Raw genomic sequence first — 12,385 nt, forward strand, 5'->3', positions numbered from 1 at the left:
ACATGGATCAGACATCTAAATGGTGAAAATGAAAGCCTGTGACTGTGAAAAGGATTAGAGAGGCAGTTGTTGAACTACATTGAGAACCTCGTCCATTAAGGTTGGAAACATGAGCTCCTATTGCAGGTTTTTTAGGGAGAGCTGGAGTGTAAGATGTGCTTCCTGTCCTGTGAGAGCTGGATTCTAATTGAAGAGTAATTTCATTAATGAAAATAATCAGCTGGGCTGTGCACAATAGTTTGCTGACTCCTGTCATTTAGAAATAAAGATGGAGAAATTTGAAAATGTCATATACCTATCTAATGTTGACTTTTGCAAAAAGAAGTATAGAAAGGACAAACCAAAAATTAATAAAGAAATTAATTACCCATAGGGGATGGTTGGGAATGAGTTGGGGTAGGGGGTATAAGGATGGGAAGAAGACATGTCTGAGTATGTCTTTCTCTGCAATTTTAACTTTTGATCCATGTAAATATTTATATATTCAAAAGTAAATGAAAGAGGACAAAAAAACCCTCAAAATTGAACACAAACAAATAAATGAACCTAATTTTGTATTAAACTGATATCTTAACCCAAACTGAAAAGACTTCAAGTAACATCTGAAAACAGTAGTCGAAACCTTAGTGAGATATATTCTAAGGACAAGAACTGCAAAGAAACCTTGAGCTTTACTTCAGAGGTTTTGATTGGTAATTCATTAGTGTAGTAATTACAAAACTACTTCATGTGTGCTAAAGGATAGAGCATATTTAAAAATATGTTTCCCAGCCATGTTCACTGAAGGAGACTAGAAACAATGATATCCTAAGAACAATAAGCACGTATGCTCAGATCTTGAATTCTAAGATTGTTCTCCACCAAAAGAAGCCAGGGCTTCTTGGAGAAGTGGCTTACTGCAGGACTGGACACAAAGTGATTTGGATATATCTTGCTGTAGCAGAAAGCAAGCAAGTGCCCAAATGCTAATAGTGAAGATCAAAGGCCTAGGAAAGAGCCAACTTGAAGGAGTTCCTAGCCAAATATGGGACAATCTGACTATTAATTATTATTATGGAAAAAGCCAAAGATGATAACATATAAGTTATTATACAATGAATAACAATAAAGATCCATGAATTCATAATTAAAAAAAAAAGACCAGAGGGTAATAAAGAAAAGGGGGGAAACAGGAAAACTCTTTATAAAAGACTCCAGGTAATTGCTATAAAATAAATGATGGAATTATGAAACTGTCAGTGTGCAACCCTTAACATAATAATTGATTCAGGCAATGAACATTAATGGATGCTAAAAACACTGGGTGAAATGTTGAGAACAGAATTTAAGCAGCACCCCAAAATGATCACTTTATTTATAAAGGAAAAAAAGAAAGCTTCATGACAGACAGTTCTGGAGATCTTCACTTAAACCAAGTGGTCAAACTTGGTGACATCAAAAAGGGTTCAGTAGCAGGCCTGTGCTTCCTCATTTGGTAGAAGATGACACCCAGTATCACCTGTTCCTGCCCAAAACCTTCAACTTTAGTCTGATCATCAAGAATCAATTAGAGAAACCCAGAGTAAGACACTATAAGACAACTGGCCTGGATTCCTTAAAAAAGGTCAATGTCTTGGGGTGGGGGCAGGGGGCTCTTTTAGATTAAAAGAGACTAAAGAGACAGAACTGCCAAGTGCAATGTGTGGATCCTGATTGGGTCCTGGAGCTATATAAGACATTTTGGGGACTAATGGAGGAATTTAAATATAAAGTATATATTAAATGTTATTAAATCACTATGCAGTAGCCTAGATGTGCTCATGACACTATAATCTGATTGTCTGAAGAATGTCCTTAATCTTGCTAAGATATTTAGGGGTAAATGTCATGACATCTACAACTTGCATTTAAATGGTAGAGGTAGAGAGAGTAGAGCAAGTGAGGGTAGAAGAAGGGAGAAAGAAAAAGGAGGAAAGGGTAGACAGAATTGGAAAGAAAATTATTTTAACAGTGCTGTTTTGAAGGTAATAATTATTCAAGAAAATTCTAAACAAGAATGATATCTAGGGCTGAAAGTATGACTCAAATGGTAGAGCACCTGCTTAGTAAGCATGAAGCCCTGAGTTCAAACCCCAGTACTATAAAAAAGGCAAAGAAAAAAAGATATCTTTGAGAAAAAGACACTATCTTCCTATGTATATCTTAAATAAACTTTAGAGTTGGCTATCCCATTACTGTGATAAATCTAATTTTATCATTTACCTTTCATCTAAGACTCACTACAAAGGATTAAAGACCAACATAATTTGTAGTTTCGTCTGTCTTTAGAATTGGATTCTGAACTAAGAGACATTCAGCACTTGCCACCCTCAGCTTATAGGCATCCACTTATTTCACCTGTAAAATGGGACTAAAGGCAAAAACTACAAAAATGTCTAGAACCTTAGTACAGTATTCTTTGTGTCAGAATGCCCTAGATTAATGATTTCAGCAATGACTCAAACTTCAAGAATCCACAAAAACTAGCTGCAATCAAACCTGTGTAGTCTGGAAGTTGCCCACTCCAGATTGATGAAAGCCATAGACGCTAACAAAGGGGATGAAGACGGCAGCCAGCACTGTCATGTGCAACACTTCATGTTTTACAATCATGGAACTAAGACAGTCCTACATTATTAACTTATTTCTTATGCACCACTAAGTTGCTGGAGATTGAACCCAGGGCCTTGCACATGCCAGGCAAGTAATTGTTAATTTTTAACAAAAATAGCAGCAACTGGCTAGGTACTACCACTAAGCTAAGTGTTTTTCCTGTATTTTATGTTCAAGCTTCAAAACAACTCTTTGCAACATGTATTATTGCTCCATTATAGAATTAAGTAATGTCCCCAAGTTTACACTACCAGTTAAGTATTGAAACCATAATTCAAACCCGGGTGTGTCTGAATCAGTGCACATTGTTTTAAATTTATTGTGGTGTCGCTTCCTGTGGGCAAAACAAGAGATGAGTTGATTGACACCTGTCAATCAGTGTTTTTTTTTTTTTTTGAGACAGGGTCTCAGGTAAAGCCCAGGCTGGCCTTGAATTCCAAACCCGCCTGCTTCCACCACCCAGGTGCTGTGATTATAGGCAAATCTTGCCCTTTTGAGGGTGGCAGGAAAAAGTGTGAGGACTGCTTTCCTATTACTCAAGACAAAGTAATTGGGAAAGCATTCCAGGGATGTGGATGCTCATTTGGATGCCCAGAGTCCTGTCTCTGCTCTAGGCCAGGGCTATTCCCAGATGATAGCAGAGACAGAGATGTGACTCAACAGTCATATCCAATTCTTAACACCAGAAGGTTTCAAGCACCTCTGATAGTAAAGCCTCGGAAATCTGACATTCCTACACTTAGGGCCCCTAAAGTAATTCATGATTAAGGATGATTCCTGATATTCAAAACAACCCTTGCTTTTCTTGACCTCCCAAATAGACCCCTCCATGTAGAAGCATAAATATCCATCCTTCAACTCATGAACATCACCATCTGCCAGAATACCTGAGATAAGAATTTGGTCAAAAAATAGGAAAAGGGGACCAGGAACTAGAGAAAAGGTTAGATCAAAAAGAATTAACCTAGAAGGTAACACACACGCACAGGAAATTAATGTGAGTCAATGCCCTGTATAGCTATCCTTATCTCAACCAGCAAAAACCCTTGTTCCTTCCTATTATTGCTTATACTCTCTCTTCAACAAAATTAGAGATAAGGGCAAAATAGTTTCTGCTGGGTATTGAGGGGGTGGGGGGGAGAGGGAGGGGGCGGAGTGGGTGGTAAGGGAGGGGGTGGGGGCAGGGGGGAGAAATGACCCAAGCCTTGTATGCACATATGAATAATAAAACAATTAAAAAAAGTAAAAAAAAAAAATATGGTCAGGGCTGCACAATCACCATTATAATAACAATAGCCAACGTCTAGCATACTTCCTAAGTGCTTCTCTCTTCTGAGTATTTTTTACGCATCTGAATTAATAAACAGTCCTTTGGAGTTAGGGCTACCTTTAACCCTACTGTGTCAATGAGAAAGCTGAGGCCAGACAGGTTAAGACACTTAGTCACAGTCTCTGAGATAACAAGTAGCATAGTTAGGATTTAAAAGCAAGTCTGATTCCAGAACCTGCAGCTCTCCACCACCACTGTGCCATCTCTCAACATGGAACCACAAGGGACTGGCCTCTGGCATAAGCTGTGGAAAGGCCAGAAGGACTACAAACAACAGCCACATTTCTGTCGCTCCAATCCCTGCAGTACCTTGTGTGTCTGGGTGAAAGGCTTGGCCACATAAACACCTTCCCAATGTCACTCAGGTCAGTGAGAATGGAAGCTGACTCCACAGCCCCACATGGCTTAGGGAGAGCTTCATAACCACTGCGACATTAGCCTATTCCTCCCAGGAGCTCTGGTGAAGAGGACAGGATGATAATACTGAGTTACCAAGGTCCCAAGATTCCTGCCAGCTTTCAGTAAGCATGAGATGTCAATTAGGCAGGGTAATGGGACAGCTATCATGTTCTTCTTTATGGGTGAACATGCTACAGAGTCCATCCCCAGTTACTAACAGGCAAGTCCATCATGTTTACAAAATTACTTTAAGACTACAGAAAGTTACAATATGGGTAAACTTTGAGGAGATTATGCCAAAAGAGAGGCAAATCATAAAGGACCACATAACGTTTAACCCCATTTACATGAAATATCTAGAATAAGCAAATGACAGGGACAGAGTTGACTGTTGCCTAGGACTGGGGAGGTTAGAGAGATGTGGAAAATGATTGTTAACAGATACAATTTCTTTTATGGGCTTCTTTGATAGAAGGTGAAAAAAAATGTTCTCAGGGACTGGAGGTGTATGTAGCTCAAGTGGTAGAGCGGCTGCTTTGCAAGCACAAAGCCCTGAGTTTAAACACCAGTCCCACCAAAAAAACAAAAACAAAAACAAAGAAAGTGTTCTCAGATTGACTGTGGTGCTGGTTGCACAACTGTGTATCTATCCTAGGAATGATACATTGTACACTTTAAATGGTACTGAATTATATCTTAATGAAGCTGTTACAAAAAACAAAACAACATAGAGGCAATGTCCCTATCCCACTCTGCCCACCCCCACCTCATCTCTGTGAGCTGCTGGTACTCACTTTGACACCTTTACAGAAGCATCTGCCCAGCCTCCCTGCCTGCGAGGTGGTTTTGGAGGGGGAGCCTGCGATAAAAGAGAAACCAGAATGAGTTGCTCAGAGTGTGTATTCCTACACAATAGGTGGCTGAGTCAGGTCACCTAAACCAACAGTTAGCCTATCAAAGCACTTCCCCAGTAAAATATAAAAATTAAAAACATGAATAAAAATACAGTAGGCTTTCTAATTTACTATGAAAATCTGGGTGTTTTCATCCCTCCTAGCTAGTGTATGAATTAGCAGCATGTTTCTGAAGGACAATGTGGCTGATGTCTATTGAAAGATTTTAGAATGATCTTTTTTATTGCAGTGGCTGGGCATAGAACCCAGCCCCATGTATGTGCCAAGCACAAACTCTACCACTGAGCCACACCCCCAGCCTGCTCATGCTTCTTGAGCCAACAATTCTAATCCCAAGAATTTATCCTGAGGAAATAAATACAGAGGAACATAATGTTACTTCTGCATACTAAGTAGCTAAAAACAACCAAAATGGCCAGCAATAAGGAATTAATACACATGAAAATATTATGCTAATAATGCAAAACTATGTTACAAAAATACTTAACAATATAAGAAAGTTCAATGTATCAAAACAGTAGATAATACCTAGTGTTAACTGGTTTACATGACTTGGGGCTCCAATTACAGGCAATTTTAAATTCTCCTCCCTGTGCTATTATGTTTTTCTAACTTTTAATGAGTATAAACTTATATTACCTTTATAAAAATAAAAGTAATAAAAGATTCAAGAGTAAGGCTTGCTTAAAAGACAAAAAAAAAAATTGGTGGGTTAAAAATCTGCTCAAAATATTTTGGTAGGAATCATTCACCTGAAATGGACACATGCAGAAACCCAAGTGCACAAATGTCTTAACTAAAAATACCAAAGGAACAGCAACTAATTCACTGAATCATTTAAGTTAGATAAAACAGCATAGAACATTTCCTATTTTGAATTACCCAGCATTCTCTCAGGACTGTTTTTTTGTAATATCAATTTTCTTTTTCCAAGAACTTCCTGGAATTAGAATTGTTACTCTCAGTCTAAAGAGGTACTTTGATAAATGGACTGAAATGGGTTGGAAAACTTTTACTATAAAGGTGGCAAATATTTGTTTTGTGGGTCATAGTCTCAGATGGAACGACTCAACTTTAATACTGTAGACAAACAGACAAATGAGTATAGCTGAGTTTCAAAAAACAAAAATAGGCACCAGGCCAAATTTGGCAGGAAGGATATGGTTTGCTGACCCCTGGTCTAAAATGTGTCATTGTGACCTACTTTTTCTATGGCTTATTGCCTAACAGAAAACGTTTTAAGAAAACACCTCCTTCGATATGCTTGAATACCTCTGTACTTACGATATTTTCATTTCACACCATAATGCCTTTTCTTTCCTGCCTCTCTCATGGTGCCCAGCTTTCCCAGGATGTGCTCTATTTACCTATGGGGTCTTTCTGCAGCAACAGCCAGAGCCTACTGGAAGTGCCTGACAAGGATCCAAATCCTAGACCTGCATCCCATTTAGAGCTGGGAAATGTAGCAGTACTTTAGAAAAAACAAACTTAAGTTTCCTATGCCTGAGGGAGGCAACAGAACCAGGCTCTAAATATCTATCTCAATTAGAAGCATCCCAAATACAAAAGTAGAAAACTAGCTACTGTTTGTCTGTCTCTGCAGGGGGAAATCCAAAGATGAGAGACCACACACTGTATTCAGCCCACCCACACCCACATAGCTGGAAGGGGAAGCCTTGCATCCTGTGACCCCTCTTCCCTTAGACATTGAACTATGAGTATTCCAGACCTCATCAAAACCAACTGGATTCCCTGCCTCGGGAATCTGGACTTGAAGCACTGAGGCAGTTATTCAGGCAGCACTGAGTACTGGAATTATAAGAACCAGCTAGAATCAAAACAACACAAGATTCAAAAGCCAAAGTGGTGTAAGAGGCAGAATCTGAGGACCTAGTTGTTGGCTCTTACCATGCATGCATTAAAGCACTGTGCTGAGGAAACAAAATCAAAGTGAACTGAACCAGTGCGAGCCCCTTGAAGATGTTTTGGCCTACAGTTGCCTTTTCTGTGCATCTGTGAATAACACCTTATATTTCTTTACCCAAAGACAGGACTATTTTGTAATAATGTAATAAGGTCATAATCTGGTATGTTTTGTTTAGCAGCACAATCTCTTGTTTTTGTTTCAAATTTAAGCTATTATTTAAAAATGGGAAGATTTCCACACACACAAAAAGATATTTTCTAGCTTCTTTTGAAAAACCAGAAGTTCTAGTAATGCTGGGGCTGAGCAAGAGCTGTTCTGTCCACTATAGATGGGACATGTGCACTGCAGTTTGCCACAGTCCTAATGTCCTTTTCTGTCTCCTTACTGCTCAAGTGCCAGTTGCTCTCTAATATTACTGCCTTGTGCTGCTGTTTCTCCTCCAGTACAAAATTCTCTGTGGTTCTGTATCTACCTATTGTGGGAAAGTGAAGGCTGTCAAGTGTTTTTGAGAAAACAGGGAGAGAGCATACTTTGTGTGGCAAAAGGAACAGAGACTAAACTGGGAAAGGATTGTGAACGAGTAGGCAGTATGGAAGAGGAGCTTAGGTAACATAAACTTCTTTCAAAATCTGATCCTTTGAGTAATTCCTAAAACTTGGGAGGGATTAAATCAGCGACTCAATGGTAAGTCCTCAGAAAGTGCCAGCACTGTTGTCATCATGCCATCATTATTACTAATATCAACATGTATAATAAAATATATAGGCATTTGGGGAAAAAAGACTCCTCTCAGTCAGACCTGATCTTGTAAGTCACTCTGCCAATGGGCATTGTATGGTTAAGAATTCCTTAAAATTCTAAAAACCAAAATGATGTGCTTTATCTTTTTTAATCACAAACCACAGGAAGCCATGGCTATTGGAGGATGAGTGAAGATCCTTTCCACTTACAGGTAGCACAAAGCCACATTTTCTCTGCCATACAAAATAGTGACCACAGCTACAAAACAAAGCTCACCACATACGAGTCACTCCTCCAGTACCCAGTCCAGTGTAACAACCAGTTGTATGAGCAAAGGTTGTCTTCACTAATAATGGAAGCCTTCAAGATCTGACATGATATTCTAAAATGGTGTATGCTGCTTTTCATTTCCCCCAAACATTGGGAGAACCTGGAAGGGGAAGTGGTACAAAGAAATCCTCTGAGCAAATTAGGAAAGGAGCTAAGGAGTCCCCCTGCCTCCCACTGGGTTTCCACAAACCTTAGGAGAGGTGCATGGCAGTGGGAGGCAAGAATAGAACAGGAAGAACTTAGCTCACTGCAAAGTGGGGCTGGCATTGGGAGGAAGATGCCCGTCTCCTGATAGGGAATCTGATATTCTGAGTCCAAGAAATGGAAATGCTCTTGTGAACACACTCTACTGTGAGTCTCGTCCTGGCCACACACAAACATCCTGGCTGGATAAGACAGGCTTAATCAACCACTATTTCAAGTTATAAAGACTCTTTGATGAGTTCAATTTGTTCTCTGGTTAGGGAGCTGGACACTGTCCTAGATGCAATAAGAAGGAAAAAGACATCTTTCCTGTCCCCAAATGTTGCCCAAGCAATGATGTCAAAAAGAGGTAGAATTCGGGGTGCATCTGATGTGTATGAAGTCTATGTGACTGGACATTAGGTTTAATCTAAGCCCTGGAGTTGATAATGGAGATACAGGCAGGCATGAGGGACAGTGGCTCAGTATTCCAGGGAGACCCATCTAGGTTCCAGAGGTGACGCTGAGGAGGGCTCCTTCAGCTACTGGACAGGTCCAATTCTGCAGTTCTCTGGTGTTATGTAGGGCATCATGGAGACAGTGCTCTGACTAGCACACACGAAGATTTCAGTATGTGGCTGAAGGCTGAACAGAACTACACAGACCTGGACTTACTGAGGGGAAGGCAAGGTCAAGGAAGCATTATAGGAAAAATGGGGCTTGCCCTGCATTGGACATGTAAAAGAAGTGTATTTCAGAAGCAACCAGATGCAAAAGTACAGTAGTTCCAGAGAGAGTACCCACTACCCCTGGAGCAAATATTGTTACTCTATCTCAATGCGGTCAGGGTCTCTGGGAAAAACCCTTGGGGCTTGAGCCCCTCAACACATGTTAGTCTACATGTGGACCATAAATAGAATCTGGTGCACCCTGACCACAAAGCAGTGGTCTGTAATTAAGTACTAATTAAAGGTCTGCCAGAAATGGAAGCGGATGACTGTCTTTTGGCTAACATAATTTGAACGGTCCTTTACACAGACAGTCCAACCTCTGAGTACCTGACTGCTCTTTCTAGGAACTACAATGACACCTAGATACCTAGTCAACTCCATGCCCAAGACAGTCACACAATTCTCCCTCCCCTCTACCTCCCGGAGGGGTGGCAGTCTGAAACACAAGACACACACTCCTGAAACACAGGAGTACAAACCACAGCTGATGCTCCTTCTAGGCCCAGCTGCTAGCACTTCTGTGCTTTCCCTTCCCAGAGGTGACAGATCACAAGTTGGGGACCTGTAGGGGCCTGAATACCCTCACAACTGAACTGTCAGAGGTCCAGTCCCTGCCTGGATGGTGAAAAGCTGAAACCCTTTAGTCACAGATCTTTCCATTTGGGTCAGGGATTCTTCCCTTTCCTGCCCATAAGGTCTAGACAGGGCCAGGGGAGACAAAGATGTGATTTACTTTTTCTTCAACCTTTTATGTCTAAGTCCTCCATGTAATGACTCTCTCGTTTAAAGGAAAAAGAAGTTCATCTTGCCTTATCCTTAAAACTAGACACTTAATCTTTCAACAGGCTATAGCAGTTGAGGTGTTGTTTTCCTGGAGCCTACCAACTCCAGAACCTTCCTGACTGAGCACTTGGGAAGACACTGCCAATCTGTTTCAGTGCTTACTTTGGAAGAAATTGATTTGCTATTCCTGTGTTAGGGAGGAAGGGGCACAAAAACTGGGTGGGAGAGACAGATTAGAGCCTGCATGCCCTTATTTGCCAGAAGAGCAGGCCTGATCCTAGAATTCACAAGTTCTGGTCTATTCTTTAAATTACTCTGCTTTTGAAATCCAGAGGCTTGGCCCCAAGACATCAGCTAGAAAAATGATTTCTAATTTTGGCTGACTTACTGCCAGGTAACATTACCCAAACTTTAAGAAAGTGTCTTCAAATACACAATAGCAACAGGGACAGAAAAATAAGAACTGGTGATGGTGGCCCTCAGGCAATGCATCCCTTTATCCTCTCTTGAATGCAAGTTATATCTTAAGTGTGGGAAACGAATGCAGCCTGCTGGGGCTGCCGTTGACCAGCGGACGGGGCAGGACCCTGCATAGCTCCTAAAGAGAAGCAAAAATGTGCTCTTGCCAAAAATAAACAGGGGGCAGGAATGGCTGTGAATAAAGGGATGGGAGCACATGACTGGTGGCTGCAGTCCTGAAATACCAGCTTTCTACAAAAAGGAGCCTGAGAGGCAGAGCGCGGGAAATTCAGGAAACAGCCTCTTTATATGGTCTCATCCGAATGGGCCAGGATTCAACCAACTGGAATTACCATGTCAGAGGGAGCCTCTCAAGCCAGACTTATTTCTGATCTTTATATGGGTCCTCAGATTCTTAAGATGCCGACACAGAAAGATGCTGCAGTGCCAAAAAAGGAGCCTTTTGAGTTCAGAGACTTCTCACACACTCTCAGAAGTCCTGGAGGAACCCCACCCCACCCCCAAGAAATGAATCAGGCTGAGAGTTCTGAATCCAAACAGCAATCTGTTTCAAAGAGCACACACATAAATTCCCAGCAGAAAGACATTTAGTTAAGCAAGAGCCAGTGCAAACTTCACACCTACCTACCTTCTAGCTACTAGGGGCCATTCAACTCCCATGTCCAAACTCAGATCACTGACTAAAAGCAAACTTTTCTTCCTTTCTCCAGCAATCTGAAAGAAGATCCAAGGAAGCTATTCTTCATAGGCTTGACAAAAGGGAAGATGGACACTTAGGAATATGTGCACACCTAGGAGGGGCTAGCATCTATCCCTTCACTCTGTCTTCCACACACCATTCGATCTCAGTCAGTTTCTTCCTCCTGCCTAAACCCTGGATCTGACAACTAACTGATTATAAACCTGAGTTGTCCCATGGTAGATTTAAGATCAAGGAAGGTAATGGATCCCCTGAGCTTTTAACTGAACCTCTGTGCATAAAAACAGTTCTCTCTGTGAAAGAACAAGCTGAAGTGGACATATAGTTCAAATTCTATTTTAAATATAAGAGAGAAACCTGATCATCAATGGACACTAAAGCCATTAGGTCAAAGACTGATTAGAGGGGCAGGGCATTCTCACAGTTCTAAAGAACTGCCCCATATATTATGTACTAGTTGAAAAGAGAGAAGATTCCTTAACATTGGTGATAACTATCATCACCCTAGCTCAGTGATCACAACTTAGTAGCAGTGTCAATGGGATGGGATGTGCTGCCACTTGAATAACATAGCACTATCCAGGAATAATTCCTGCCAAAAATGTTCCGCCAGAATCTAATTCAGCTCTCCAATGTGATTTCCAGTTCTCTGGAAATCAGGTGAGAGAGTAGTAAGTTAAAATATCACTAGGAAGAAAAAAACCAGACAAATCTAAAATCTCTAAAAATTCAATGCTACTGGGGTGTGTGTGTGTGTGTGTGTGTGTGTGTGTGTGTGTGTGTGTGTGTAGATTATTCTAAATTAAAAGAAACTTCAGAGAGATAAATGTAATGGTTTGGTTCTTGCTTAGATACCGACCTGTAAACAACACCTTGTTATAAAAACCATTTGAGGGCTGGTGGAGTGGCTCAAGTGTTAAGAGTGCCTGCCTAACGAGTGTAAGGCCCTGAGTTCAAATCCTAGTACCACAAATAAATAAATAAATGCCATTTTGGAGACAAATAGGGAAAATGTGGACTGGGAATAGATAATGTAAAGGAATTACTAATACTGTCATGTGTGGCACTGTGGTTTTCTATGAAAATGTTAAACCTTTTGAGATATATGCATGTCTTTTAAGTAATTTTTATAGAAAATAATTCTAATTTTTATAGAAAAATTCAGCAAAAATTATACATAAAATATTAGAATATTTTTAAATAATTTGAGAAAATATGACAAAATGTTAGTAAATA

At 40.5% G+C, this 12,385-nt stretch overlaps 1 protein-coding gene across 1 annotated transcript in view; it reads right to left on the reverse strand.

Annotated features, from left to right (window-relative positions):
• Ift43 (intraflagellar transport 43) overlaps positions 1-12,385 on the reverse strand; it is a 79,242-nt gene that overhangs the window by 44,190 nt on the left and 22,667 nt on the right. Inside the window, exon 3 of the mRNA XM_020163304.2 lies at positions 5,155-5,219. Within this exon, the coding sequence (XP_020018893.2) occupies positions 5,155-5,219 (65 nt within the window). The remainder of the gene's footprint in view (positions 1-5,154; positions 5,220-12,385) is intronic.

Source organism: Castor canadensis, chromosome 3, assembly GCF_047511655.1.
Source record: "Castor canadensis chromosome 3, mCasCan1.hap1v2, whole genome shotgun sequence".
NCBI classification, from domain to species: domain Eukaryota; kingdom Metazoa; phylum Chordata; class Mammalia; order Rodentia; family Castoridae; genus Castor; species Castor canadensis.